The sequence below is a fragment of the Acartia tonsa genome, chromosome 13 (assembly GCF_053477335.1).
Source record: "Acartia tonsa isolate MP-2025a chromosome 13, ASM5347733v1, whole genome shotgun sequence".
In the NCBI taxonomy this organism is placed as follows: domain Eukaryota; kingdom Metazoa; phylum Arthropoda; class Copepoda; order Calanoida; family Acartiidae; genus Acartia; species Acartia tonsa.
The window spans coordinates 29,221,070-29,246,545 of record NC_137272.1 but is presented as its reverse complement, the minus strand read 5'-3'; the positions used below and the strand labels follow the sequence as shown (position 1 = coordinate 29,246,545).

The 25,476-nt window shown below is 33.6% G+C and overlaps 2 protein-coding genes and 1 non-coding gene across 5 annotated transcripts in view; all 3 read left to right on the top strand.

Annotated features, from left to right (window-relative positions):
- Window positions 1–146: 146 nt before the first annotated feature.
- Window positions 147–2,796, top strand: LOC145304144 (uncharacterized). The gene is made up of 6 exons (XM_080145906.1): window positions 147–289; window positions 831–956; window positions 1,357–1,482; window positions 1,786–1,851; window positions 2,296–2,441; window positions 2,710–2,796. The coding sequence occupies exons 1-6, from the start codon at window positions 242–244 to the stop codon at window positions 2,762–2,764; spliced, it is 567 nt and encodes a 188-aa protein (XP_080002032.1). The 5' UTR covers window positions 147–241; the 3' UTR covers window positions 2,765–2,796.
- A 5,107-nt stretch (window positions 2,797–7,903) lies between these two features.
- LOC145335076 (tRNA endonuclease ANKZF1-like) overlaps window positions 7,904–25,476 on the top strand; it is a 41,274-nt gene continuing 23,701 nt past the window's right edge. Inside the window, exons 1-16 of one of the 3 annotated variants that reach the window (XM_080180788.1) lie at window positions 7,904–8,107; window positions 8,518–8,561; window positions 8,904–9,013; window positions 10,809–10,879; window positions 11,229–11,298; window positions 11,860–11,913; window positions 12,613–12,706; window positions 13,113–13,169; window positions 13,499–13,568; window positions 14,117–14,200; window positions 14,579–14,651; window positions 15,614–15,726; window positions 16,216–16,269; window positions 17,663–17,747; window positions 19,696–19,780; window positions 21,564–21,657. In XM_080180788.1, the coding sequence (XP_080036914.1) occupies window positions 7,923–8,107; window positions 8,518–8,561; window positions 8,904–9,013; window positions 10,809–10,879; window positions 11,229–11,298; window positions 11,860–11,913; window positions 12,613–12,706; window positions 13,113–13,169; window positions 13,499–13,568; window positions 14,117–14,200; window positions 14,579–14,651; window positions 15,614–15,726; window positions 16,216–16,269; window positions 17,663–17,747; window positions 19,696–19,780; window positions 21,564–21,657 (1,343 nt within the window). In that variant the 5' untranslated portion in view covers window positions 7,904–7,922. The remainder of the gene's footprint in view (window positions 8,108–8,517; window positions 8,562–8,903; window positions 9,014–10,808; window positions 10,880–11,228; window positions 11,299–11,859; window positions 11,914–12,612; window positions 12,707–13,112; window positions 13,170–13,498; window positions 13,569–14,116; window positions 14,201–14,578; window positions 14,652–15,613; window positions 15,727–16,215; window positions 16,270–17,662; window positions 17,748–19,695; window positions 19,781–21,563; window positions 21,658–25,476) is intronic. The other 2 variants (XM_080180789.1, XM_080180787.1) reach the window with 2 other exon arrangements.
- LOC145305075 (U5 spliceosomal RNA) lies at window positions 21,173–21,289 on the top strand. The gene has a single exon (XR_013874502.1). It is a non-coding gene; the product is annotated as a U5 spliceosomal RNA (small nuclear RNA).

Genomic DNA, 25,476 nt, shown 5'->3' with positions numbered 1-25,476 from the left:
ACTAGTGTTAATCTTATATTTGTACATTCTATATCCACGGAAAGCCGTTTATAATACGATGCAAAAAATAACTATTATCCACATGCAAATTTTTATCAGCGGGACTGTTATAACATATCTAAATATTGTGCTTTTTTAAAAATAATCTAAAGTTGGTAACTGGTATTTGAAGGACTCTACTGAATTAAACTCCCATCTGAGCACACTGAAATGCCCTAAATGTGATGAGGGAGGAGGGTATATGCTGATGGACAACCCGCTAGCTGATGACCCCTCTTGGGAATGTAAGGTAATTGCTATCTATCTATACATCCTTTCTTATCGATAACCCATTTGCAAAACGGGATAAGACAATGAATGCTTAATTGATATACAAAAACATCCCCAATAAATATACAAGATTACCACTTATTGAGATTAAAATTGAAAAATTTGGACACTGCTTGTTTGAAATTAACCAATCACAATTAAATAAAAGTATCCAATGTTTTTATCCAGTGCTTGATCTTTAAATCATTTCAATGGTGATCTAAACCACCCCGCGCGAAATTTCAGCCAATCACAGCGGCACATTTTTAAAATACGCTGCTGTGATTGGATGAAATTTCGCGCGGGTTGGTTTAGATCACCATTGAAATGATTTAAAGATCAAGCTCAGCAAATAATATATCGTGGTTATAAAACTTTTTGTATCAGTAAAATTTATATTTATGACCCTTCCCTCCCTGGTTTTATATGAAAAAGGTCACTTGGACGGCTAGAGAGAGAAGAATTGAACACTAATTTGCCTCCCAACTTTTCTGCCTGTCAAAAATCATACTTTATTTTAGGTGCATAAGTTTAAGATCTCACAAACTGCCTATCTGGAGATGACACTTGCCATTAAAGATCACTTGTACGGCGAGAGAGAAGTGAAAACTATCCAAGATATGGAAAAAGATCTTAAAATGTACCAGGTACTTTCTTCTAGTATTGAAGCCTCTCTATGATACGAGTCATACGTGTGGGGTTAAAGGGGTGTTTACTTCCCTCATTACTCCCGCAAAATTAAAAAGAAAAAAAACATTAGATAACCCCCCTGAAACCTTTCAAACACCTCATTTTACCCCCCTCAAAATAAGAAGCTTGGACTTCTTAGACCACATTTAAATGTTTAATTCGTTCAACATATTTGTCAAACAAATCAAGTTACATGTTCTTTAAATAGACAAATAGAATAATATAAATCTTCCAAGGACCTATGAAAAGCTACTCCACAAAGGAGAATAATAACGGTTGAGCGGTTAGCGAGATCCTTCAGTACAAACAGACAGATGGACATCCTGTTACTTAATTATCAGGATTCAACTTTTTCAGGAATATTTGCACCCCCAGCACCATTTGTGCATGCTGTTAAAAAGAGACATCATCAAAGCATACTCCAGATTGGGACTTAAGGATGTTGACCGTCAAGATTTCCTGCGCATCAGAGAGTTATGTCAGGTTAGTCTATGTATATTCAGGGATAAGGATGAAGTCACTCTAATTTATATTAGTATTTGATTTCCGTTTGATTGATTAGCCATAGTTTCTAAGGGTTTGTATTAGGTTGAGACACATTTGTATAACATCCAGGGCCAGGTCAAGCTCCACGTTCAAGTGCATTATGACTTGACCCGCTATTTCATGACAGCTACTCATTATTACCTCACCCTCTCCAAATAGTTTGTATGTTATCTTTCATCAAATTACTGTTAGGTTTTCATTCAAAAGTTAAAAATTTTATGACAAATAATCTTATTTCAGGAAAGTTTAGATGTACTTGGACTAGTGGATCCTGGTTACCCAATCTGGAAAGCTGACACTTTAAAGGTAAAATTATATAAAGTAGTTTCATGGGAGGGGAGAGGGGTAATAATACTCCCAAAAATCATTGCACCTCTGTATCCTGATTACTCAATCTGGAAAGCTGACACATTAAAGGTAAAAGAGGGGGTAATAATCCTGAAAATCATTGAATTCCACAAAATAACTTTAACCCAGGGATCTAAAGGGATAAGACAATGGCAGATAAATTGATGTACATCCCCATTGATGATACACAAAATTACCCCTTCCGTAGATTAAAATTAGTGGTTAAAACGTTCTAAAACTCAATTTAATTAACCAACAAATCCAAATTTACTCCCCAAAGTTGTTATTCAACGAATAAAAGAACGTTTTTATAAAACTTTGGGAATAGTGTATTAGAAAGCCAATTGTCCCCTCTCTCTGTGACTTTAAACCATTCTTTTATCCATTTTAAATCTATCCTAGGATCTGGCCGCCTGTGAGATGAACCTGGCCCGTGTTGAGTTTGAGGGGGGCCTGATCCCCCGCCCCGAGTTTTTGGAGAGGGTTAAGAACAGCATGAAAATAGTGGAGGAGGCGAGCAAATGTAAATCTAATGTCACCATTAAAAGGTAAATTATCATTAAAATAAAGTATCAGGATCTGTCTGTACCGAATGGTCTCGCTAACCGCTGAACCGTTATGGTTCTCCTTTACAATGTAGCTTCTTATCGGTCCTGAGAAGCTTTACATCTATTTTTGGGGAGGTTACTACCACCCTCCAAACAGATATTGCTCTTAGAAAAAATAACTCCCCAAAGAAAGCGTAGCCGCAAGTTATTTAGATAATTGTAGAGTAGTTGCGCTTTTAGTATTGTGTTAAACTCTTTATATATTTAGAAAATTTGATAATGGTGAACCGCTAACTGAAGAAACTACAAAACTCAACAATTAAATAGTTAGAAAATACTCATAAATTGGCCAAAGCCTTAAAAGAAGATATTAAAAAACACTCTTAATTTGTCAAGAGGAGATGACAATGAAAATTTAATAAATCTACAACCTTTCTTCCCCTAGGTAATTATTTACAAGATACCAAACATGTGTCTTTTATAATCATTCAGGGAAGATTAAATTATCTCCTATTGTCCTATCCATGAAATGACCAAAATTTACATTAACGTAAATTTCCTATGGTAGGAGTTATGTCTTTGGTAGAATTTAATAATTAGGGGGAAAAGAAAGGATTTTGATTAATTTAAATGCTATTGCCACCCGGCCCCCACCCCCTCATAAGAAAAATAAGTCAGTTTTTAGTGATTTTAGCTACCTAGTCAATTAAATCAACGTAGTAACTCTTACCTAAAATTGGTTATTATAGGCTATGTATTCACCTTCGCATATTGTCGCATCTACATAGTGTTTCATATTCGCTAAAAAAAACATACAAGGGATCTTTAGGGTTACGACAATTGAAGGATTAACTCTGTTCACACTCTAATTACGATAAACAAAATTAAACCTTCTTTAAATTAAAAATATTTTTAAAAAAATTTGGACATTAGAAGTTTGTACAACCCATTCCAGTACTCAAAAGTTTTCTAGGCGATTCAACGAATAAATACTTGTGTTCATAATACTTTAGATTGCAGTTTGAATTTAAGTTTAATGTCGTTTCCCTTACTATATACCTAATATATGTCATGAGTAAAGGAATAGGGCAATAACAAGTTTGTGCTGTTGTAATAATATGTCTTTTCTGATGATTTTATGTGAGGAATTGAATACACACCTTACAAAATTTTAAAAATCCAAGGAGAATTAAGAAAGTTGTTTATCTTTCATTGATGTTTTCCTGTTATTTGATAATACATTTTCCAGTATGCCTTCGAAACCGACCTATGTTCATACTGGAAAAATATGTATCGCTTAGTTTTATATCCAATTTTCTTCGAATATAGAGAAATGTACTATCATAATATTAAAATCAGTGTTTTAGCCCGTGCCTCTGGCATCTCGGGGCTAAACGAACTGGTTTTAATATTATAATTGTACATTTTTATATCCGCGGAAAGCTGTTTATAAGACGATGCGATAAATGACAATTATGTAAATACATAAGTTTCTAGTCATTATTGGTAGAATTATTTATTATTAGAATGGATATAGAGAATACGTGGATATTGTACGAGATTCTTGCATACCCTGATAATATGTTTCTCCATGCTGGCTAATATAACGATATCCCATCCCCCCTCCTCCTCCTTATAACTTCCCTCTCCTGATCATGGAGGAACGTATTGACCAATATCCGAGGACCATATTATCAACCTAAATTGACGACTAAAATTCCCCTGTCACAATATCCACCTAGTTTTTATCCATTATTAGACTGAAATAAATATTCTATATTAAAAAGTAAATTAAAAATAAAATTATCAATGCAACGAATTTCTTTGTTACATAAGCCATTTACCTACATAATTTTTTGTAGAAAAATATTTAGTTAATTTCTAGTCTTAGTTTTTCTAAAATGAATTTTGTATTGTTTTTTTTTTTTAAATTCAACTTTTCTTTGTATCAGAGTAAAGTATATTGTTTTTTATTGTAATAGTTTTAAATAATACTCATTTTGAAAACCCTTTTTATATAAAACCTAGAATCTCTGATTTTTATATTTATTTCTTATTAAATTCCTTTTTTTCAAAGTGTTTTGAGATATTTATCTTTAAAAAGTTCGGGTATAGTCCCTTTCGTGGCAACGCCCCTTAAGGGGCGATTCTTTGTTTTTTTACAGTAGCTTTTCGTCAATTTATAGCCCCTGCCGGGGGCTTTAACCCTGCGGGGCCTATTGCCTAACCCACAGGGGCAATCACCTAACCCAATATAACCTAGCCTAAAATAATCTCTAAAAAGTCATTTTAAAAATACGACGAATCGCACCTTAAGGGGCGTTGCCACGAAAGGGACTATTCCTAAAAGTTCTTGAAAACTTCACTTTAAAATTAATTTAAGTGCCTTAGTCGTAAAAGATACCTAATTTGTGAATTGTAACTTGATGGTGCTATATACAGTAAAGTCTTCAAGGAAAGGTTAATGCATGATAAATTAATCTTCGTCCTAAAATGCTAAATGTAGTTTTAGATTATTGTTAGGAAAATTTGGACTCTGTAGTTTATATTATAATATTTAATAAAAGTCCCCAAAGCCAATGACTGTGAGAACTATGGGGGACCAGTAGAATTATCAGAAAGAGTGGACTGTTTATTACACTAGTCCCCAAAGTTTTATGATAATGTTTTCTTATTCGTTGGCCCAACAACTTTGGGGACTACAGTAAATATTGATTGGATCATTAAGTCGAGTATTCAAACGTTTCAACAACTCATTTCAACCTACTGAAGGGGTAATTTTGTGTATCATCATTGTAGATGTACATCAATTTATCGGCCATTGTCTTATCCCTATTCCTCTAGCAATGCAAGAATTTTTGGAAAGATTAATTTATCATCTATTGAACTATCCTTGTATGTACTTCTACAGGGTGGGGCAAATAAGACCGGACAAATTCTAACTTCTAAACAAATGAACATAAAATCGTCAATTTTTAAGATTTTATTGAATTTTAAAAACTGGCAAGCAAAATAGATATATGACTATTAGATTATTCAATAAAATCGCTGCCAGCCTTAATCACCGCCTCTACCCGCCTCCTCAACCGCCGGCAGGTCCAGGTCAAAATGTACCTGTCCAAGCTGGCGTAGTTCTCCTTGATAGTGGCAGTGAGGGAGGTCTTTGTGGCATGGGCACGTCTATTGGTGCATGCTTCAAAGTAGCCCCAGGCCCAAAAGTCCATTGAATTAAGATCGGGCTGCTGGGAGGCCATATTTCCTTAGGAATGCGAGTAACCGCAGGATCCATTTTCGCCCAACTTTCAAGCTACCCTTATACACGGAGGCTCTTATTTGGACCACAGTTGAGCTAGAACGAAGTTTTTTACCTTTTTAGAAATGGCATGAAGTTTCAGCTAGGGTTGTCATTGCAACCCATAGTCTAAAATGAGTTTTCAAGTTCAAAGTGGGTCCATGAAGTCAAGAACCGAGAAATTTTTACGAATTTTCACGGTTTTTGATGTTTTTTACATCTCAAAATCTGCCTCGTTTCACTTTGCTGGAGTACTACGGCCAAGCCATTTCAGATAGAGAGCTCTAGTCTTTTCTAGTGTCTTACTTATGTATCTGAAAGTATCCCCAGCAAGTTACATAAGTCTACCTCACCTACAGATGGGATGAGGTCCGATTTAGTGGGCCCTAGTCGAGAATCCAGTTTAAACTACCGGCGCATTTGGAATCTGCCTTGTTGAACATATGAGCGGCCAGCTCGTTGTACATGGCCATCTTCGTCCAAAGATTTTTTTGTGCTAAAAGGTCATTACCTAAGCTTTTTATAGTGTGGTCAAACGTCCTGATTGGTCAAGTTGTTTTGGCGCTATGGCCGTTTAAAGTTTGTCCGGTCTTATTTGCCCCACCCTGTATATTATAAAAACTATGCCAAAGATTTAAAAAAGAAATCTCATACCTACCAAAGAAGAAAAATATTTTGTAAAAATTTTGTTATTATTATTTGATACAATTTTATACCGTTTTTTTTATTAATAAATAAAGTAAGTTTGTTTTATAAATCATATATATTATTTTCTTTTTTTTCAGACATATATAAATGTTAAAATGGAGAATAATTTCTGTAGCGACGCTTTACAAAATTAATTACCAACCTGCATCGGACGGACGGACGGACCTTTATTTTAAGTGGATATAGAACGCGTGGATATATTGACGGGGGAAATTTTGTCGTTAATTTGAGTTGCAAGTGAGGATCTCATTTATTGGTCAGTTTGTTTATACAATAGGAGGAGAGTTGTACAGGGGTGTATATTCTACATGGGATCCCCGGCTCAGGGGGGGGGGGGGAATAAAACTAAAAACATTTTTTCCATTCCCCCCCCCCTCCTTGGTGAAAAAAACTAAAAAAAATGTGTGGTAGGAGGGATAAAATAAATAAAATAGAGTTCTTAAAATATTTTTCCATTTTCCCCCTTACTTGGTGAGAAAAAACTAGGGGGGGGGGGGGGAAATATAAAAATTTTAGCCGGAGAAAAAAAATAAATCTTGTGTAGAATATACACCCCTGGAGATGTACCATCTTATTAGAGTACATGAAAATCTGGTGCAACATCCAAATAATAATATATCGATTAAGATATGACTCATTTAGTACATCTATTGCACCATAGTGAAATATTAAAAGGAGTGTTGCAGACATTTCTTTTTTAGTTTCGTCACAGTGTTAATAAAAATAATAAGCACAAAAAATAAAGTTAATATTTGTATTTAGGGAAAAAACAAGGATAACAATATCCATAAAAGCAAAGCTCAATAAACTTAATATTCAAGATTAGTTAGAAGTATTGACAAAAAAATCGAATTAATCCATTTCAAATAATTTTTCAAATCTTAATTGGATGGTTCATATAAGCAGTACCAAATAATTTTAACCTCCAAGGGGGAATAATTTTGTTTATTATTCATTGGGGATGTAGAATAATTTATTTTTAAAAGCGAAGCTTTTCTATAATAAGGGTCGTACGTAACGGATAGTTTTTTCGTTGGCATGTTAGAATTGTCCTATCGATTTCAAACTTTGCATGATGATTCCCGTAGAAATTAAGTACGATTTAGGAAGCGTAGCAACTTTATAATTGTTGCCAGAATGTCCGTATGTCCATTTTGAACAAGTTGATTTTTAACTTTTTTAACAACCTTTTTTTAATCATCTGGTTGATCTGATTTTTAGTGTACTGATTCCTATTACATTAAGGTACAATGTAACTGTTATAAGCGATGCATCTCTATAATCAAGTCCTAAAAATGTCAGTATGTCCATAAACAGTATTCTGTATTTAAGAAGTTTTGCAACAAAACGTATTATATATTTTTGTCATACCTTATATATTTATATTTTGTATATTCAGTTCTGACACTCTACAGGAGGTTCAGAGCTTTGCTTTCATTGATGTTGTCATCCTTGTTTCAGATAGAAAGATAGATTTTAAAATGTCAAAAAATACTGTAATGGATGAAAAAATGTCCCAAGCGACAGAAAAATGCGTAGAACAAACAGAACAATCTGCAGCCAAGTTGACAAAAAGATCGTCGGAATCACCCAAAAAAGACAAGAAAAAGAAACCAATAACAAGTTTTCCTCTGTTTGATAAAAAATTGTCATCACATTATTTTAGGTAACATATGGATAGGTTAAGGGAAGATAAATGAATATTTTTTACCCCTATTTAGTAGACTCATTGATATAATGTGCGTTTAAGAAAGACGGGTAGACAAAAAGAGTTTTAGAATACCTAATAAAATCTCATTTCTATTGAATAAATATCTCCCAATAGTGTAAAAGACGAACTTACGGACAAAGTGTCTTATAGAGTAGATTCTAATTTATTAAGAGAATCCTCACAAGAATTTTCAGCCGTCTATCTGAAATAGCTACCGAATGATTAACATTTCCATAAAAAAAATCTCCTTTCTATATGACAAACCAACGGCAACAGATGCATATTTCTTGAAGAAATCTTCACAAAGAATCAGCTTTCCATCCATAAAACAGCTACTTTAAATCAAATCTATATTTTTATTTTAGGAATGCGAAAACAATATTAAGCCTAGCCAATTCTCAAGAACCAGGCGCGAAATCAATCATTTTAGAATATATTTTCAAAGAACTTGGAATTATTAACAGAGTCGACCCCCTCCTGTTAAAATTTTTGCTTTAAAGAGAAAAGTGGGGGGAGGGTAATTTTTTTCTAGGGGCGTTTTCTAAAATAGTTTTAAACCTTCCCTGGACCTTCAAAAAACTAAATTGTAAAGGAGAACCATATCGGTTCAGCGGTTAGCCTGATCCTTCGGCACAGACAGACATATAGACATTCTGTTATTTTATATTTGGATGATATCAAAAGAGCAAATATAGTTTTCTTCAACCCAATATGGAAAAAATCCGCAAATATAAAATTGATTGTTCTAAAGATGACACAGAAAATCCAAATGTTGAAGATATAAAACCTACTACCACTACTACTACTGAACAAAATCCTGCTGACAACGAGACAAATCAAGATTCAGGCTCCCTGTTGAAGGTATTTGATTCAGTAGCGAAGCTACTCTGTAATTCACTTGTGTCTGTTCGTTTGTCAGTCAGTCCGTAACGCTATGGGGGAAATTGGAAGATTCTTATGACAGTAAAACTGTGTTTATGACAGTAGTAAAGGTGTAATTTTGGCAGTGGATAAAAAAATATTGCCATAAATACAGCTAAAAACGAAATTGACAAAAACACACCCACTTTTTGTCAAAAACAGTGGTTGTATTTTTGATAGTGGTAAAAGTGGCAGCACCGACCCCTTATGACATGTGTGAATCTGCTGTTATACAATGCAGTGTTGTCCGTCTGTCTGTTGGTTATGTTAAAAAATCATGGACTCCTTGTCGTGAATTTTTTGCATTTTGCATATAATCTTTCTTTTTTTCTTTGTTATGGAAACTGAGCAAACATCTGCTTTATAACTCACTTTGTCCGTTTGTCCATTCCATGTTTTTTTTGTGCTTCGGCTTCGCTATGGATATTGTCATTCTTCTTTATCTTGCTATTGCTGCGCTACTTATTAAAATAACCATTCTTGCTTTATTCATCTCATCGCATTTGATTCCCACGTTCTCTTATTCGTTGACTCAATAACTTTGGGTACTTTTTAAAACCTGGATTCCCATTTGGGATGCAATGTACATACATTAATTTCACGTCCTTAACCTTATCCTTCATAATCTCTAGATTCATGATGATAAAATTGATCAATGGACAGGGGTGTATATTCTGCACAAAATTCATTTTTTCCCCTGCTGCAAAATTTTTTATTTTTTTCCCCTTTTAGTTTTTTTCCAGCAAGGAAGGAAATGAAATGGAAAAATATGGATATAGAATATGTGGATATTGTGAGAGATTCTCGCATACCCTGATAATGTTTCTTTCAACTGGCTAATATAATAAAACATTACACCCCACATCCCCTACCCAGACCATGGCGGAATGTTTTGACTAATATATGAGGGCTATGTTAGTAACTTTAATGGCGATGCTACAAAAGACAAACTCTACAAAAAACCAACACCTACAAAAGACCAACTCTACAAAAGACCAACACCTACAAAAGACCAACTCCTACAAATGACCAATGCTGAGAGAGACACAGATCTGTGGAATAAGCCTAAAGAAGTGGCTTCATTCCTGCAACTTAATAACGAGACTTGATGACAATCCTGATACAAGAGAGAACGTGGCTACAATCATCATCAATGACCAATGCAACTCTACAAAAGACAAACACCTACAAAAAACCAACATCCAAAAATTTGTAATGCTAGAAGGTCTAAAGCTGCGAATGGTCTACTGTTATATATGTATTTATCAAATGAAAAAAATGATTGCTTTAAATAGATTATAAACGACACAATTACGAGAATAAGCAGAAAATTAGTTTTTTTTTGTATCAATGTAATGAAATAATTGCATGAAAATCTTCTAATTTTAATGATACAAATCTTAAATCTTCTAATTTTAAGGATTAAAAATCATTACATTCCAACATTCTGCAACGAATGGTAATCTTTTGATGAAATGGCAGAAATATATTGCTTTATTAATAAATTTGATGTTTATATAACAATATAGTTGTATCAATTGATATTTTGTATGGGTAGACCTTGTGTAGGTGATGGTCTTTTGAAGGTGTTGGTCTTATGTAGGTGTTGGTCTTTTGTAGGGGTTGGTCTTTTGTAGAGTTGGTTTTTTTTGTAGCAACGCCACTTAAATTGACGACAAAATTCCCTTGTCACAATATCCACGTTTATTATATCCATTGATTTAACCTGTTTTAGTGCTCATACTGTCAAGTTTCATTTGAAGAAGCTGCTGAACACAGAAACCATTATAAACAAGACTGGCATAGGTAGATATTTTTTTGTGAAGATTCCCTATACCAATATGTAATCTACTTTGTCCGTTGGTCTGTCACAATTAAGTAATGCTACAAAACATAAATTTAAAAAAAATACATGAGAAAGGTTCGTGATGTTTTCCTTATACTAAATCTATGCTTATTTTTACAAATGCTCATTAAATATAGATCTCTTTTTGTTTTTCCCATCCATGATTTTTTTTTATTTGAATAAAAATAAAAAATCTCAATTTTGGGGGTTGCAAATTCATTTGCTAGAGGTAATCACCCCTTTACCCCACCCCTCGGACGATCCTGGCTTCGCTAATTATTGATGTTGTCATACTTGTTTACTGTTTAGGTACAATTTGAAAAGAAGTCTGGAGGGAAAACCGCCAGTTCAAGAGTCAGAATTCGACATTTTGATTGAGGTAATAAAAAAATCTTCAATTTTTTTAACTCCCCCCCCCCCCAAAAAAAAAAATCAATGGCTTGAACAGCAATTCCCCAAGAGGAGAGTGTGAGACAAGGGGATTGCATGTATTCACCCTACCGCATGCCACTGTTACTGACTTATAACAAACTCAAAAAAAGTTCATATATCAAATGACTTTTTAAAGTCTAAAAACAAATCCTACCCATATGATATTACGAGATGAGAAAAATATCTATTATAATAATCTTCAATCTTTTCATCTTCCAAATCACACGCCAGTGTTAATGACTGATAAACCAACTCAAAAAAGAAAGTTTTACAAGCAAATAACAAAGGCATTTGTTAAGTCTAAAAACAAAATTCTACCCATAATACGAGGAGGTGAGAACAATGTCTGTTGAAATAATCATCAACCCTTTTACCCATAGACGTTTATACGGTGGGAGAGGGAGGTAAAGAATGTTTACCCCCTCTTAAACTTGAATATCTTTTTATCCTCCAAAAAATAGCTTGGACGTCCTTGCTTTAACCCCTTTATATTTACTTTGTTGTTTAGGGTAAAGATGCTGATACACTGTCGATTTCTGGTTCAGACACAGACTCAGATCAGGTATTTAAAATTGTTAAGGGGGGGGGGGGGGGTGTACTACACCCTGCATTTTTGATTGATTGATTAGCCATAGTCTCTTAGGGTTTGGACCTAAGTAGTCATGGAGTAGGCTGAGACACTTTTGTATAGCCACTAGGGCTATCAAGCTCCACGTTCAAGCACATTATGACTTGACCCGCTATCTCATGAGAGCTACTCATTATTACCTCACCCTCGCCGAGTATGGCACCCTGCATTTAATATATTTTGGTTTTAGAATCAGTAAGCAAGGGCATCTTCTCAATATCTCCCTTTTTATATATTTTAGTCCATTCTCTGAGAAATTCCTCTATATTTTTTTGTGAATATTCTCCTGAGTAATAAACAGAACTTCTATGTATATAATATGATTTTTAAATCTTATTAATGTTACCATCCATGATATTTTTACTGAAAATTATTACAGTACAAACTGCATCGCTACTATTTTTTTACATGCTACTATAGGTGACTCACCTAGAAGAATCTAAGGGGACGTGAGGGAGGAGAAGTCGCCCCTCTATTTTCCATACTAGTTAAAATCCTACTTAAAAATAGTTGAAATAACATGCCTGTCAAGCTGTTTTCAAGATCTTACATCACAGACACAAAAACAGACAGACATCATATCCAGATACTTTTATATAAGGATTGTACCTAATTGTTTTGATGATGTTTCAGGAAGAGGATGGATTTTTAGAGTTGCAACGAAATCCAAAATTCTTTTTCCAAACCGGTTCTGGAGAAATTCTTTCAGTATATAAAACTGCTTTAGGTAATGCATAAGCTTTTTAGCAGTTCAACTTCTCTTGTAATTAAGGGATCTAAAGGGATAAGACAATATGACCGATAAATTGATGTAAATCTATAATGATACACAAAATTACCCTTAGTAGATTAGTAGTTGAAAGTTTGGACCTTCTTATCAAGTCACCAAAGTCGTAAAGCCAGCGAATGATAAAATGTTATTATAAACTTTGGGTATTAGTGTAATAAACGGCCCAATATTCCCTTCATCCCTGCTAAAAATACAATATAGTCGTGTGTCTGTCTGTCTGTCCGTCCGTAACAAGTCTACATTAACATGAACCAATTAAATTAATAAAGAATGATTATTTATTATTTTTTTATATTTTTGTGCTTTGCTTCTTATAGATGTTTTCATCCTTGTTACTTTTTAGTTGACCCCAAGAACAAACTTGTCCAACCAAGCGACGAACAGCTTCTGTCTTTAATAGGTACTAGTTATTTATCACATCGTATTATAGACAGCTCTTCGCAGAAAGTAAAATGATTGATTTTTGTTTTGTTAGCCACAAGGGGCATAAGGCCCTGGATAACAAAACTGTTATTAATTTTATGATTTTTAAGGCTGAGAACCGGTTCTAATCCATTGGATATTATTTGGTTTCGAAGTCATACTGGAAATAATTATTCTATCCTTACTATTTATCTATTAAATTAAAAAAACGAATTTAAGTTTCGCTTTTTTATTTCATCTATCTATTCATCAATTTATCGTTTTTCTGTAAATCCATCTATCTATCTACTATTTTCATCTTTTTAGACAAAGAGGACTGCAGTTGGGCAATTTTTATGGTCGGTGGGGGACATTTTGCTGCAGCTATTTTTAAAGGAATGTTCTTACTTTAATTCTTTTTGTTAGGTTAGGTTCAGTTAAATAAATAAAACTCGAAGAGCTGTTAGTTATTAGCCAAAAAGATACTTATTTTAATTTGTAGTTGCGTTTTCGTGGGCTATTTATAGGAAGCCCATACTATTTTTTATTTATCTAAATCCGATTTTATATTATTATTTATCCAAATCTGGTTCTGAGCCATAAATAGAAATCACGTATCGCATTGTATAATAGAGAATTTTGCAAGCAAATTAAGATAATAATCACAATACTGTAATCAATCTTAATCTACTTTCAATTATAGTTTTAACGAAAAGGTTTTTTAAAAATATTTTTTGGGTGGTGAGTGGATTTCTTTTGAAGGATGTGTGTCCTTCCTCCAAATAGCTATACATTTTCTGTAGACCTATAAGATTCACTACAAAAGACCGTATCGGTTTTTGCCGCGACAGAATCACAGACAGATAGACACACAGAGACTAACTTATAATTTACTAACATCCTGTTATTACTACACAAGAATGAACATTGCCTGCACAAAACAGGCGGCGAAACGGTTGTCCACAAAACCTTCCACAGCTACACAGTCAGGCGCAAGCAGGGCGGCAGCCAGGGAGCTGCGGACAACAGGTTTTAGACCATTTTTTTTAGCGAAGCTACTCTATAATTAGAGCACAAATGAAACCAAATGTGACAAAAATTCTAAGAAAGATTTTATTCAGACTTAGTGACTGCTTAATTTGTAAAGGTTTGCTGTTATGGATGTTGTCATACTTGTTTTGAAACCATTTCAGGCCATTAATATTGCTAGTAATAAGAGATAAGACAAATCCCCATTATGAATAACAAAATTACCCCTTCTGTAAATTAAAATCATTAGTTAATTTGCATAAAGACCAAAACAGTTATAAGAAGCCAAAGATTGAATCATCATATTTTTAAAACTTTGGGTACTAATATCTCCTCCCTGCCTTGCCTGAAATCCACAATTGACCTATCCCTATTAAGGTCCGGGGCACACAAGAGCGCTGGAGCCAGCCTCAGAAGATACAATGAACAAATGCACATTCAACATATACAGGTTAGCTTTGCTTTTAGTATCTTTTTAGTTCAGAATTTGGTCGTTAGGTTTCGCATTTTCATTCTTATGTAGGTATTTAGTTGCGCTGCGACTCTATAATTAAAACATGTCCTCACGTTTGTTTGTTAGTCTAAGAACGTTTTTTTTATGTAATTGAACACATACAACTCATGTAAATCCCCGTCACAAGGTAGGTTTGCGCTGAAGTTCAAAATTTGCCCGCTAGGAGTCTCGCTATTATAATAGATTTTAAGAGAATGTCCCAAATCCCATCCTAATTTAGAATTTTAATCAATTGTTAGTGGTTTTTATTTAAATTAAATAATTCAAGTTTGATTCTGATTCTTCTTAATGAAAATTATGTTTAAGTTTTTAAGATTTCTAAATAAAAATAAATTTATTTTTTATTATAAATTGGGCCGTTATGCTGAAATGATATATCACAGCTACCCTGGCTAAGGTCTGGGCCCCTAGCAAGGAGGTTGTGAAATAGATATGAACAGATGATTGAATTCATAAAACCTTGCGTCATCGCCTAAGCCCAGTAGGACGTTTGACTTATATTTGTAGCTGGCATTTTAAAGGCTAGCATTATATCTCTTAAACGGCTGTTCTATGTATTCCTGATAAAAAGACTTTCCAGCCGTTTGAGGGATCTTACTTGCCGTAAATACAGTCACACCTCATGTTTCTTTAGTATCTAAAAGCGGTTACGCACCAAGGGTTACTTTAGGGAAGAGAGATGGGTTGGGGTAGATCCACCCCCTACTTAACATTTCAGACTTTAAAAATCCAATTAAAATATTTTTTTTTGGGGGGGGGGGGCAATTTTATCGTCCCAGCATATGTGATATCTTATGCTACATTCAGGCAGAAAGTTAAAAATCCTGTTACTTTTTTCAAAAGGATGTTAAAAGAGTCAAGCCGTTTAATATATCTTAACTAATCATAAAATTGTTCAGGACATAACAAAACAATGGGAGAAAGAGTTGCTCGCGTGTAGCCTGATTTTTGTGCGCGCTTCCAGCTACTCGAGAGCCACACTCTTCCAGGGAAAAACACCAGCCCTAAAAAAGTAAGTTTTTTTTATGAATTTATTTACATACTAGCGGCCTCTAGGGGCTTTGCCCCAAGAGGAAATTTGGTGGTTCTGCGACCACCAAATTTTAGTGGATTCTTTGTTTTTTGGGTGAGTTGTAGCTAGCTTAAAACCACCAAAGGACAAGTAGATGTATTCCCTGAAGAATAGAATCCATTCGGTTATGTTGTTACCGAGATCTTTAGCTTTAGACGGACCGACAGACAGACATCAAGTTACATACCTTACTGTCCAAGAACATTCCCTGGACCAATGAAAAAGTCTCTCAATGTCTAGTCCAGTCGTTAACGAGATCTAAACGGACAGTTAGAGAGACAGACATCATATTACTTAAGTATATTGGATATGAAATCATTTGATAAGTATTAATTTTCAAGCTGTCTTATTAAATTGAACGTGTTAGTAAATAATGCTTTTTGACCGATTTTCAGCCGCTTTTTAGACGCTATAATATTTTTTTTATAGATCAGACCCGCGGCTACGAAGTGTACCATTTCCAACCAAAAGAGCAACATTTAGGTGAGTTATTGTTTATGCTTAGTATGTACGTCCCATTTGAACAAATATTTCGTAAAGAAGGATGACAACATCTATAAAAGCGAAGCTCTGAAATGGAAGGACAAACGAACATTAATACTTGTTGAGTGTCAGAACTGAATAAACTGAATATTAATGCACATGTCTATACAAAATTATAAGTAAATTTGTTGCAAAACTGATTAAATACATGTTACTGTTTAAGGACATACTGACGTCTTTAGGACATACTGACGTTTTTAGGACTTGATTATAGAGATGCTTCGCTTATTGTTGTAATAGGAAGCAGTATACCAAAAATCAGTTGAATCGGATAATTTTAACATACAAAAATTTGTTGTCAAAAAAGTAAAAATCAGCATGTTTTATTAAAATGGACGTACGGACTTTCTGGTAATGATTATACAGTTGCTGCGCTTTCAAAGTCATACCTAACTGTTAAAGGAATCACCATACAAAGTTTAAATCGATCGGACAATTCTAACCTGTTTAAATTAACGAAAAAAGCTAACTGTAATGGACGGACGTATGGACCGACCCTAATTATAGAAAAGCCCCGCTTTTAAAAATATATCAAATTTCAAGAACCCCCCTTACTAAGAATTTTGCTACACAAGTTCATGGGGGTTTTACTATATGATGGGAGAGGGGTTGTCAAAATATTTTAAACAAAAATTTGGATCACGTCGGATATACAAATGATAGTGTTAAATAAATGAATCCGATTTATTTCCGTTGGATTATAACTAATTCTGATCTAAATAAGTTTTTGTTACCCCGAGGAGCCAAAGGCCCGGGTTGACAAAACTGGTTTTAATTTGATAACATTTTCATATTTTATCCACGGAAAGCTGTTGTCTCGTTGAGGCAGGATTCACCTTCGTTTTAAAGTCATCTAGAGAAGCCAGAACATTATCCGATTATTATGGGATAAGTCCTAAATGTGAATAGTAATGGGTTACTCTTGTTCATGCGGCAGACATAGCAGCCGTTAGTACCACGTCTAACGTCTCTAGTATGATTTACCAAATCTTACCTCTCTTTGTACATTCATTAGACTTGATCCAAAATTTTCTTTGTGTGCAACTCCCCCCCCCCCTCTTTTTTACCTCTACTTCTTAATTTTTCAAACAATTACCTCTATTAACTCCCCCCCCCCCCCACACACACACACCCTCCTACCCCTTCGCGCAATAAATCTGCTACTTTCTGAACCCCTCTCCCCATGTAGCCCTTAGGCCAGCAACTTTATTTTTATTACTTCTTTCCTTTAAATTTAGTTTTAATTTTACTCAATAGGGTGTTTAAACTTTCCTATTTTCGGCAATGAACTATATTTATAGGCAATTTAATTATCCTTATTTCTATGTTTAAGTGAGGTAAAGCGGGTCTACGAAGCCCTCAGCAAAGTTGAAATTCTTCAAACCATCCCCATTGAAAATTTAAACAGTAAATCCAAGGTAGTTATGTTTTATAGTAGCGAAGCTACTCTATAATTAGGAAAAGTCCGTACGTCTTCTGTCGCGAAGTTTTACTTATCTGCTTACCCTATAGCTTATTACTATAAGGTCTGTCGGTTTGTCTGTCTGTAATGCTTATATTTATAATATGCTCATATATTTAAACATGTTTTTCAATGTTACTACTCTTGAGAAATGATACCTTTTAAGATATCTTTATATAGCAATCATCTTATTTTTTATTGCTTCTTGTGTTGAGTTTAGCGATTTTAGACTTTTTTTATTATTAAATATCCTTTGATTTTATGCAGAGATGGGAAAAAAACCAGGTTTTTTAAAAAAGATCAAACCAGTGTGGTTTATTTGGTTTAAACCGGTTTTTATTGGTTTTTATTAATAAAAACCAGGTTTTTTTGGTTTTTTTAATAATATCCAAATTAAAGTATTCTAATTTAGTATAAAGGGGTAGTTTCACGAAATGCATTTGAACTTAATTTTGTGAACCGCATATTTTATCCTGGTTAAATGGTTAAACTACATTTATATGGCATATATTTGAAAAAATTTCAATTTTCTACCACATAGTTTTTGAAATATCAAGATTTGAAAATCGTCTTTTTAAATTGCATATATCACAAAAAGACAATTTTCAGGTCTTGATATTTTAAAAACTACGTGGTAGAAAATTGAATTTATTTCAAATATATGCTATTTAAATGTAGTTTACCCTATTAACTAAGAAAAAATATGCGGTTGACTAAATTAAGTTCAAATGCATTTCGTGAAACTACCCCTAATTAGTATAAAGATTTAAACTATTAAAAGAATTTTGAATTAGGTATTTATGTTTTTGACTGTATTTTTTACATTATAAAAAGACTAGCGACTAGGCCCCTAGAGGCCTCTAGGGGCACTTGAGGAGGAGAGAGTCGAATTTAATAATTGAATTTTTTATTTTATATTTTGTAAGAAAAAGTAAAAAAAAAAAATTTTTTTGGGGGGGGGGCGAACATTTTTTTTTGGGAGGGTTGCCCCCCCCCCTCATTTTTAAATTTAGTTAAAAAGTTTTAAAATTTTTTTTTCGGATGGTGGGTTGGGGGTGTCTCACCCCCAAAGAAAATAGTTATAAACCTTCCCGGGACCTATGAGAAGCTACCCTGTTAAGGAGAACCCAATCGGTTCAGCGGTTAGCGAGATCCTTTGGTACAAACATACAAACACACATACAAACATCCTGTTACTTTATTATAAGGATATAACTGGAAAGATAGACCTTTGTATTAAAAAAACCATTTAAACCATCCCACCTTGTTTTTTTTTGGTTTTTTTAGCTTTTTTTTTTGGTTTAAACCACTTGATTAAAACCACGTGGTTTTTATTTTGCCATCCCTGATTTTATGTCTTAGAAACTAAATATTATTATACTATTATTCAATTTAGTTTTAAAGCAAAACATAATCAAATTTGGGGGGGGGTCACTTGAGGTGGGGGAGGGAGGGGGGATTGTCTGAATAAAACACTCTGCTATTTTCAATATTAGTTTTAAAAGAAATAAAAGGTATAAACTTTCCCTGGACCTATAAGAAGCTTCATTGCAAAGAAGAACCATGTTGGTCCAGCGGTTATAGCGAGATCTTAAGCTGCAGACAAACAAACATCCTGGTACTTTTATAAATACTAGCGGCTCTAGGGGCACTTAAGGTAGGAGGGGGAAAAGTCGACCTCATCCCATTTTAAATTTGAGTTTCAAAAGACTAACATAAATATTTTTTGGGGGAGGGGGGTGAAGACACCCTCCCCAAAAATAGTTTAAAACCATCCCAGGACCTATAAGAAGCTTCACTGTAAAGGAGAAGAATATCGGTTCAGCGGTTAGCGAGATCCTTCGGGACAGACAAAAAACTTTTACTACTTTATATGATAGGATACCTAATTAATATTATTTTAGAAGGCGGCGCCAGTAGCAAATGTTGTTAGATCAAAATCTAGAGAAAGTAAACAGCGAGAATTGCCTGGTTATGATATTGTACAAGGTAAAGACTGTTATACTTCTGTATTACTATTTACTGTTCTTTTTTAAAGGCTTTCCTATGATTAGAGTTGGTATGCCCGTATGTTTTTTTTTTAAATTATTTTAAGCATGTTGAAATTGTTCTATTGATTTTAAACTTTGCAAATTATGATTCCTGTAACAATTACGTATAATTTAGAAAGCGTAGCAGCTCTGTAATAATTACCTGAAAGTCCATGTTGATTTTAACGTTTTTAACATCCATCTACATAAAATGTAATTATCCTACTCCTTTGAGTTATGATATTTAATCCTAAATATGCATGTCTTAATTTATTAGTCAATTTGCAACAAATTTAAATATTCAGCTCATAAAGTGTTGAACTCAATTTTGTAATGAAAGAATAAGTCTTTACAGTATGGCTTTGAAACTGATAATTATCCCTTGAATCAGAACCGGTTCAGAGCCATACTGAAAAATCATGTATCATAGTGTTACAGACAATTTTTCCATAAATATTAAAATAAAAATAATAAAATCAATACCAGTCATTCTTCTGAATTTTCATTTAAATATCCGCGGAAAGCAGTCTATGATACGATGTAAGATAACTATTCTTGTTATCTATCCACATGGATTTACATTTTATATTTCCCGCCTTTTTCTCACAATTTGTACTTTGTCCCCCTTCCCCTTTTTTTGTTCCCTCTTGATTCATCTCCAAAAGCTGCACTATAACTAACGGCTGCTTGGTAGGTATATTTTCATAAAACAGCGAATTTTTCGTTCTTAATTTTTGCCAGCTTTTTATATATTTTTGTGTTTAAAAATAGCAGTTGCGTTAGAAAACTGACGATAAAGTTAGTATCGACTGCTGTATTATGTTGCTTCTTGAAGAAGTATATGCAATAAAAGGGTCGGTTGTCTCTCAAATTGACTCTTTTTTTGTCGGGGAAAATTTTCTAACTTGGTCTTTAAATTAAATTCTTAACCAATTTTCATTTCTACCAGTCATAGTCAACAAATATTTCTTTTTAAAATACTTTAAACAAATTGCTATAAATTATTTGTTTTAAATCATACATTGTTGTATGAACACTCGACATTCCATTGAATCTCGTTTGTGATTGGCTAATTTTTTGGTAATGCCGCTCTCTGATTGGTCAACTGTTTTTCAGTAATTTGGTAGATTTTAGTTTGCGATTTAAACACTAGGTGGCAATTGTGTTTGTCTCATTTGCTTACAATTCTTATATATGATATTACTTTTGTATTTTTATTATGTTATAAGTTTTGAAAAGTATATTAATGCAATTTACAACATTTAAATGGCCAGTTATTGAAATTTTAAATGCAAAACTAATCAAAATCTTTTTGCAGTTTAACTGTACATTTTCCTACCCTCTTCTAGTCAGCTCAAGCCTTCCACACATACCGAATAAATCTTTCGCCTTTTACTAAAGATTTCCGTGTATGGGGGGCAATAATTGAGAATACTCATATTTATCTTAGGCCATCAGCAGATGGCTACTTATACAATTGAATTCCTCTATAAAGATTAGAACTGTGTTGTTAATGTTTCTTAAAATAGTTTAAAACCTGCTGCACAGGACTAATTTAAACATTTCGAAACTAGATCTAAATATATGCTCATTATTCAGATAATAGTTTATTTAATTAACAAGTATCCATAACTGTGCGTTGTTATAGAGTTAAGCATTTTTGGGGCCAAGGCATTTCCATTATCAAAAGCGTTCATGTCTTATCCATTAAGATACCTGGTAATAGTTTTTTTTCCTTTTAGAAGAAACTGAGAATGCTGAAAGACTTGGTGAAAAATTAGAAAATTTATCTGTTGAAGAAAAAGATGCCTTTGAGCAAAACAGAAGCCCTAAAAAGTAAGTTGTTAGTAGCGAAGCTACTCTATTTCCAATGTCCGTCTGTCTGTCTGTCTGCCGACTGTGTTTAGGGGCTACGTACAGTGGCGTGCGAACCGAAGGGGGCATTTGGGGCAATCGCCCCCCCCCTAGCCACCGCCCCTCCTGCCCCCCCCCCTAAATGTTGAAAATGCCCCATTTTGCCCCCCCCCCCTGGTCAACAAAAATGCCCCTTTTTGCCCCCTACCCCACAAAAAGCAAAACTATCCCAGTTTCCCAAAAAAAGATCAAGAAATACTCAACAACAAAAAATTTTGGCGCTTCGCGCCAAACAGACATTTGCTATTCATTTAACCTACCAAATTTTTAAATTAGTGTAGAAATTAGGTTATAATCTCTTTTCACTGAACATAACAAACCAGGTAATAGGAAGTATTTTATTTTGTATAATATAAACTTTTTACCAAAGAAATTTTGTACATCCCCAATGATGATACACAAAATTACCCCTTATATAGATTACAATTAGTGGATGAAATGTATGGAAACTCGACTTAATTAACCAATCAATCAAAATTCCATTAAAGTCCCCAAAGTTGTTGAGCCAACGAATAAGAAAATTTTATATGAAATATTGGGGACTAGTGTAATAAATAGCCCAAAAACCCCTCCCTCCCTACATATTTGAAGAAAAAAATTTGCGCTTCGCGCCCTTCCAAATGGTTTCTGCTTTTTATCACATTGTATATTTGTTTTTATTTCTATAAAAACATGTTTAAACAACAAATATTTAATCAAAAAGTTATTTTGTATAAAAAAGAAACAGCGTTGATATTTATCTAAGCCTTTTTCTCAACACTCTATGTCTGTCTAAATGAATAACTATATATGATGTCATTTTATTTTCAGGATAAGTTTATCATTTTTTTTGTGTACATACCCTTACAAAAAGACATGTTTTTTATGGCAATTTTCATTAAAAACCCTTAAAACTAACTACACTCTATATTCCTAACTTGATAAAATACTCCACTCTTGTTGTCTTTAATTGATTTTAGTTCAAAGGGGGAGTAAATATTTTTAGGTGCGCTTCACGCACCGCCCTTATAAATCCTTGGAAACACCACTTAATCAAAAATTAACAGAGTTTTAAAGTGCCATTTAAAGAGGGTAGGATATGTTGATATAACTTTTTAGCTTCTCTATAATTCACTATGGCTGTCAGTACGTAATGCTAAGGGGGAAATGTGATTTTTTTTAACTGCAATTAAAGATAGAAGGCTAAAACTTAATGTTAACATTCCCATCATTATGGAGTATAATTAACTATTAAAAATTCATGGAGGTCGGACTGCTTTTCAGGGCGTTTTTGGCTATTTTTGTATCTTTTAAATTTCGGGTATAGTCCCTTTTGTGACATTGCCTCTTAAGGTGCATTTTGTCGTATTTTCACAGAAGCTTTTCACCTATTTATAGCTCCTGCGGGGCCAATTGCCTAACCCTGCGGGGAAATCACCTGACCTAACTTAACTTAGAATAACCTATTAAAAGCTTTAAAAGCTATTGATCCATCTCAACCCAAGACTACTTTATCAAACTAACATCTTTGTACAGGCCATATATATATTTCAATAACTAAGGTTATCATTCTCAATCGTCCTGTAAAGGAAAAAAAACACAAATCAGTAAATAATACATACAAAAAGTCTATTTTTAAGAATCTGAATAAGATATTTAACGTTTCTTTTTTTCTTTTTGATTTGAAGAATTTTAGAGATGCATCGCATCTTTATAAAGGGTTATGTAATTAGAAATGCTGTTGAAATTAAATTTTCATAATTCATATTAATAAAAACACATACCTATAAACTTTTTTGACATTTTAAACATATTTACACTCCCGCTACATATCTATTTATGGTCTAACAGCAGACCATTTCAAAACAAACAAAAAAACAGCTGAAAGAAAGGTTGAAGATTTTGAATGGGCGTAGCAAGAGGGGATTGTGGTGTGGTTGTTATTTTCATTTTTTTAAAAACATTGCAACTGCATTTTACATTCTAATATTTAATACAGGGTCAAATTTACGAATATAATATTTTTCTCTAGATAACAAAATCCAAGGGTCATTACTCTGCACTTGCTCTAATGGCACCATTTGAAAATCATTGGGCTGGTGTCCATTAGAAGAAAAATGAATACCTACAGCTTGGTTGAATTTGGTTTAATGGAACTGTTATGGGCATTAAATCTATCACAAATACGATTTTTTGTTTTGCCAATGTACTGTGGTTTTAGTCTACAATTGCCAGATTGTTTAACACATGTTATACAATAAATTACATTAGAAGATAAACAATTCATACTAGAGAGAATAGGAAATTTTTCATTTGTTGTTGATGATGTTAAATAATTTGCAAATCTGGGTGAATGTTTACAAAGATTACAATTTCTATTACAATGTTTAAAACCAATCTTTTTTCTCTCTGATTTTCGATCATTTAAAACAGGAAGTTTGGCTCGAATTAAATATTCTCTGAGATTTTTTGGCCTAGTCCAAGTAATCATTGGTGGGTGGGGAAAAATTCTTTTTAGTCTAGGATTTTTTACCATAACTTTCCAAAATCTAAAAATTATATTTGAAATAGAGGGTAAACGGGGGTCATATTGTAAAGATAAAACTGGGCGTTTTATTTCAGATTGCTTAGCAACTTTTTGTAAAGCAACATTTCTATCAATAATTTTCACTTTATCAAAAGCTTTTGTTATATAATTAACTTTATAACCACGTGATAAAAGCTTTATTTTCAAACAATCTAATTTGTTTAAAAAATCTAAATTTTCACTGCAAATACGTTTTAAAAGCTACTATGAAAATAAGACGAAATGCCCCTTAAGAGGCGTTGCCACAAAAGAGACTATACCCCAAAGTTTTCCATATTTCTAAGAGATTTTTATATCTGTGGATGAAAGGACAAGTAATTTTTTTTTTATTTTTTACATAGTTCTTTATATCTTTGGTTTTTATGGTACGATAAATTTTTTTGTGGATTATAATATTAAATAAAATAATATTTCTCGCTGCATGTTTCGAACATCCAGTATGTAATTTACTTTGACTGTCATCACACAACATACAGGAAAAAGGATTTGTGACTTTTTCTACCTAAAATATATATTTATTTCAACAGATGCTCTTTAAATCTACCTGTCTGTATTCTTATTAATGATTTTTTGTGCTTTGCTAGTTAAAGATGTTGTCATCCTTGTTGTCATACAATAAAGAAATATTTAAAATCAGTTTTACATATTAGGTTAATTTTTGGTAAATTATTTCCAAAATGAGTGTTTTTATCTCCCCCCCAAAAAAAAATTTTTAATGGGGTTATTCATCCTTACTGCTGAGATTTTATAACATCCCCTTCCACCCATAAAAAATGTTTTGTGGTGGGGGGGGGGGGGGGGGAAGGTTAAATTATCTTCTGTACTTTTTTTTCGAAGATGCTTTTTAGCTCCCTTCCCTTCGGTCATTGCAGGGTGGGGAGAAGGGATGGGGGAGAAGAGATGGAGGAGGGAAGAGATGTGGGATATAAATGGGAAATAGGGATGGGGAAGAAGGGATAAGAACTAGAAGGCCCATAATCATATATCAAATAATCATAATCCCACCCCTTAAAACGCCCTTATTTAAAATTAGTATATATAATCAAAATGCCCCCTCCCCCCCTAAATCAAAGTGCCCCCCCGGGGCACTTTGATTTAGGGGGGGGCAAAATTTTACAAAATCTTCAAAATGCCCCCCCCTAGACAAAGTGCTTCGCACGCCACTGGCTACGTAA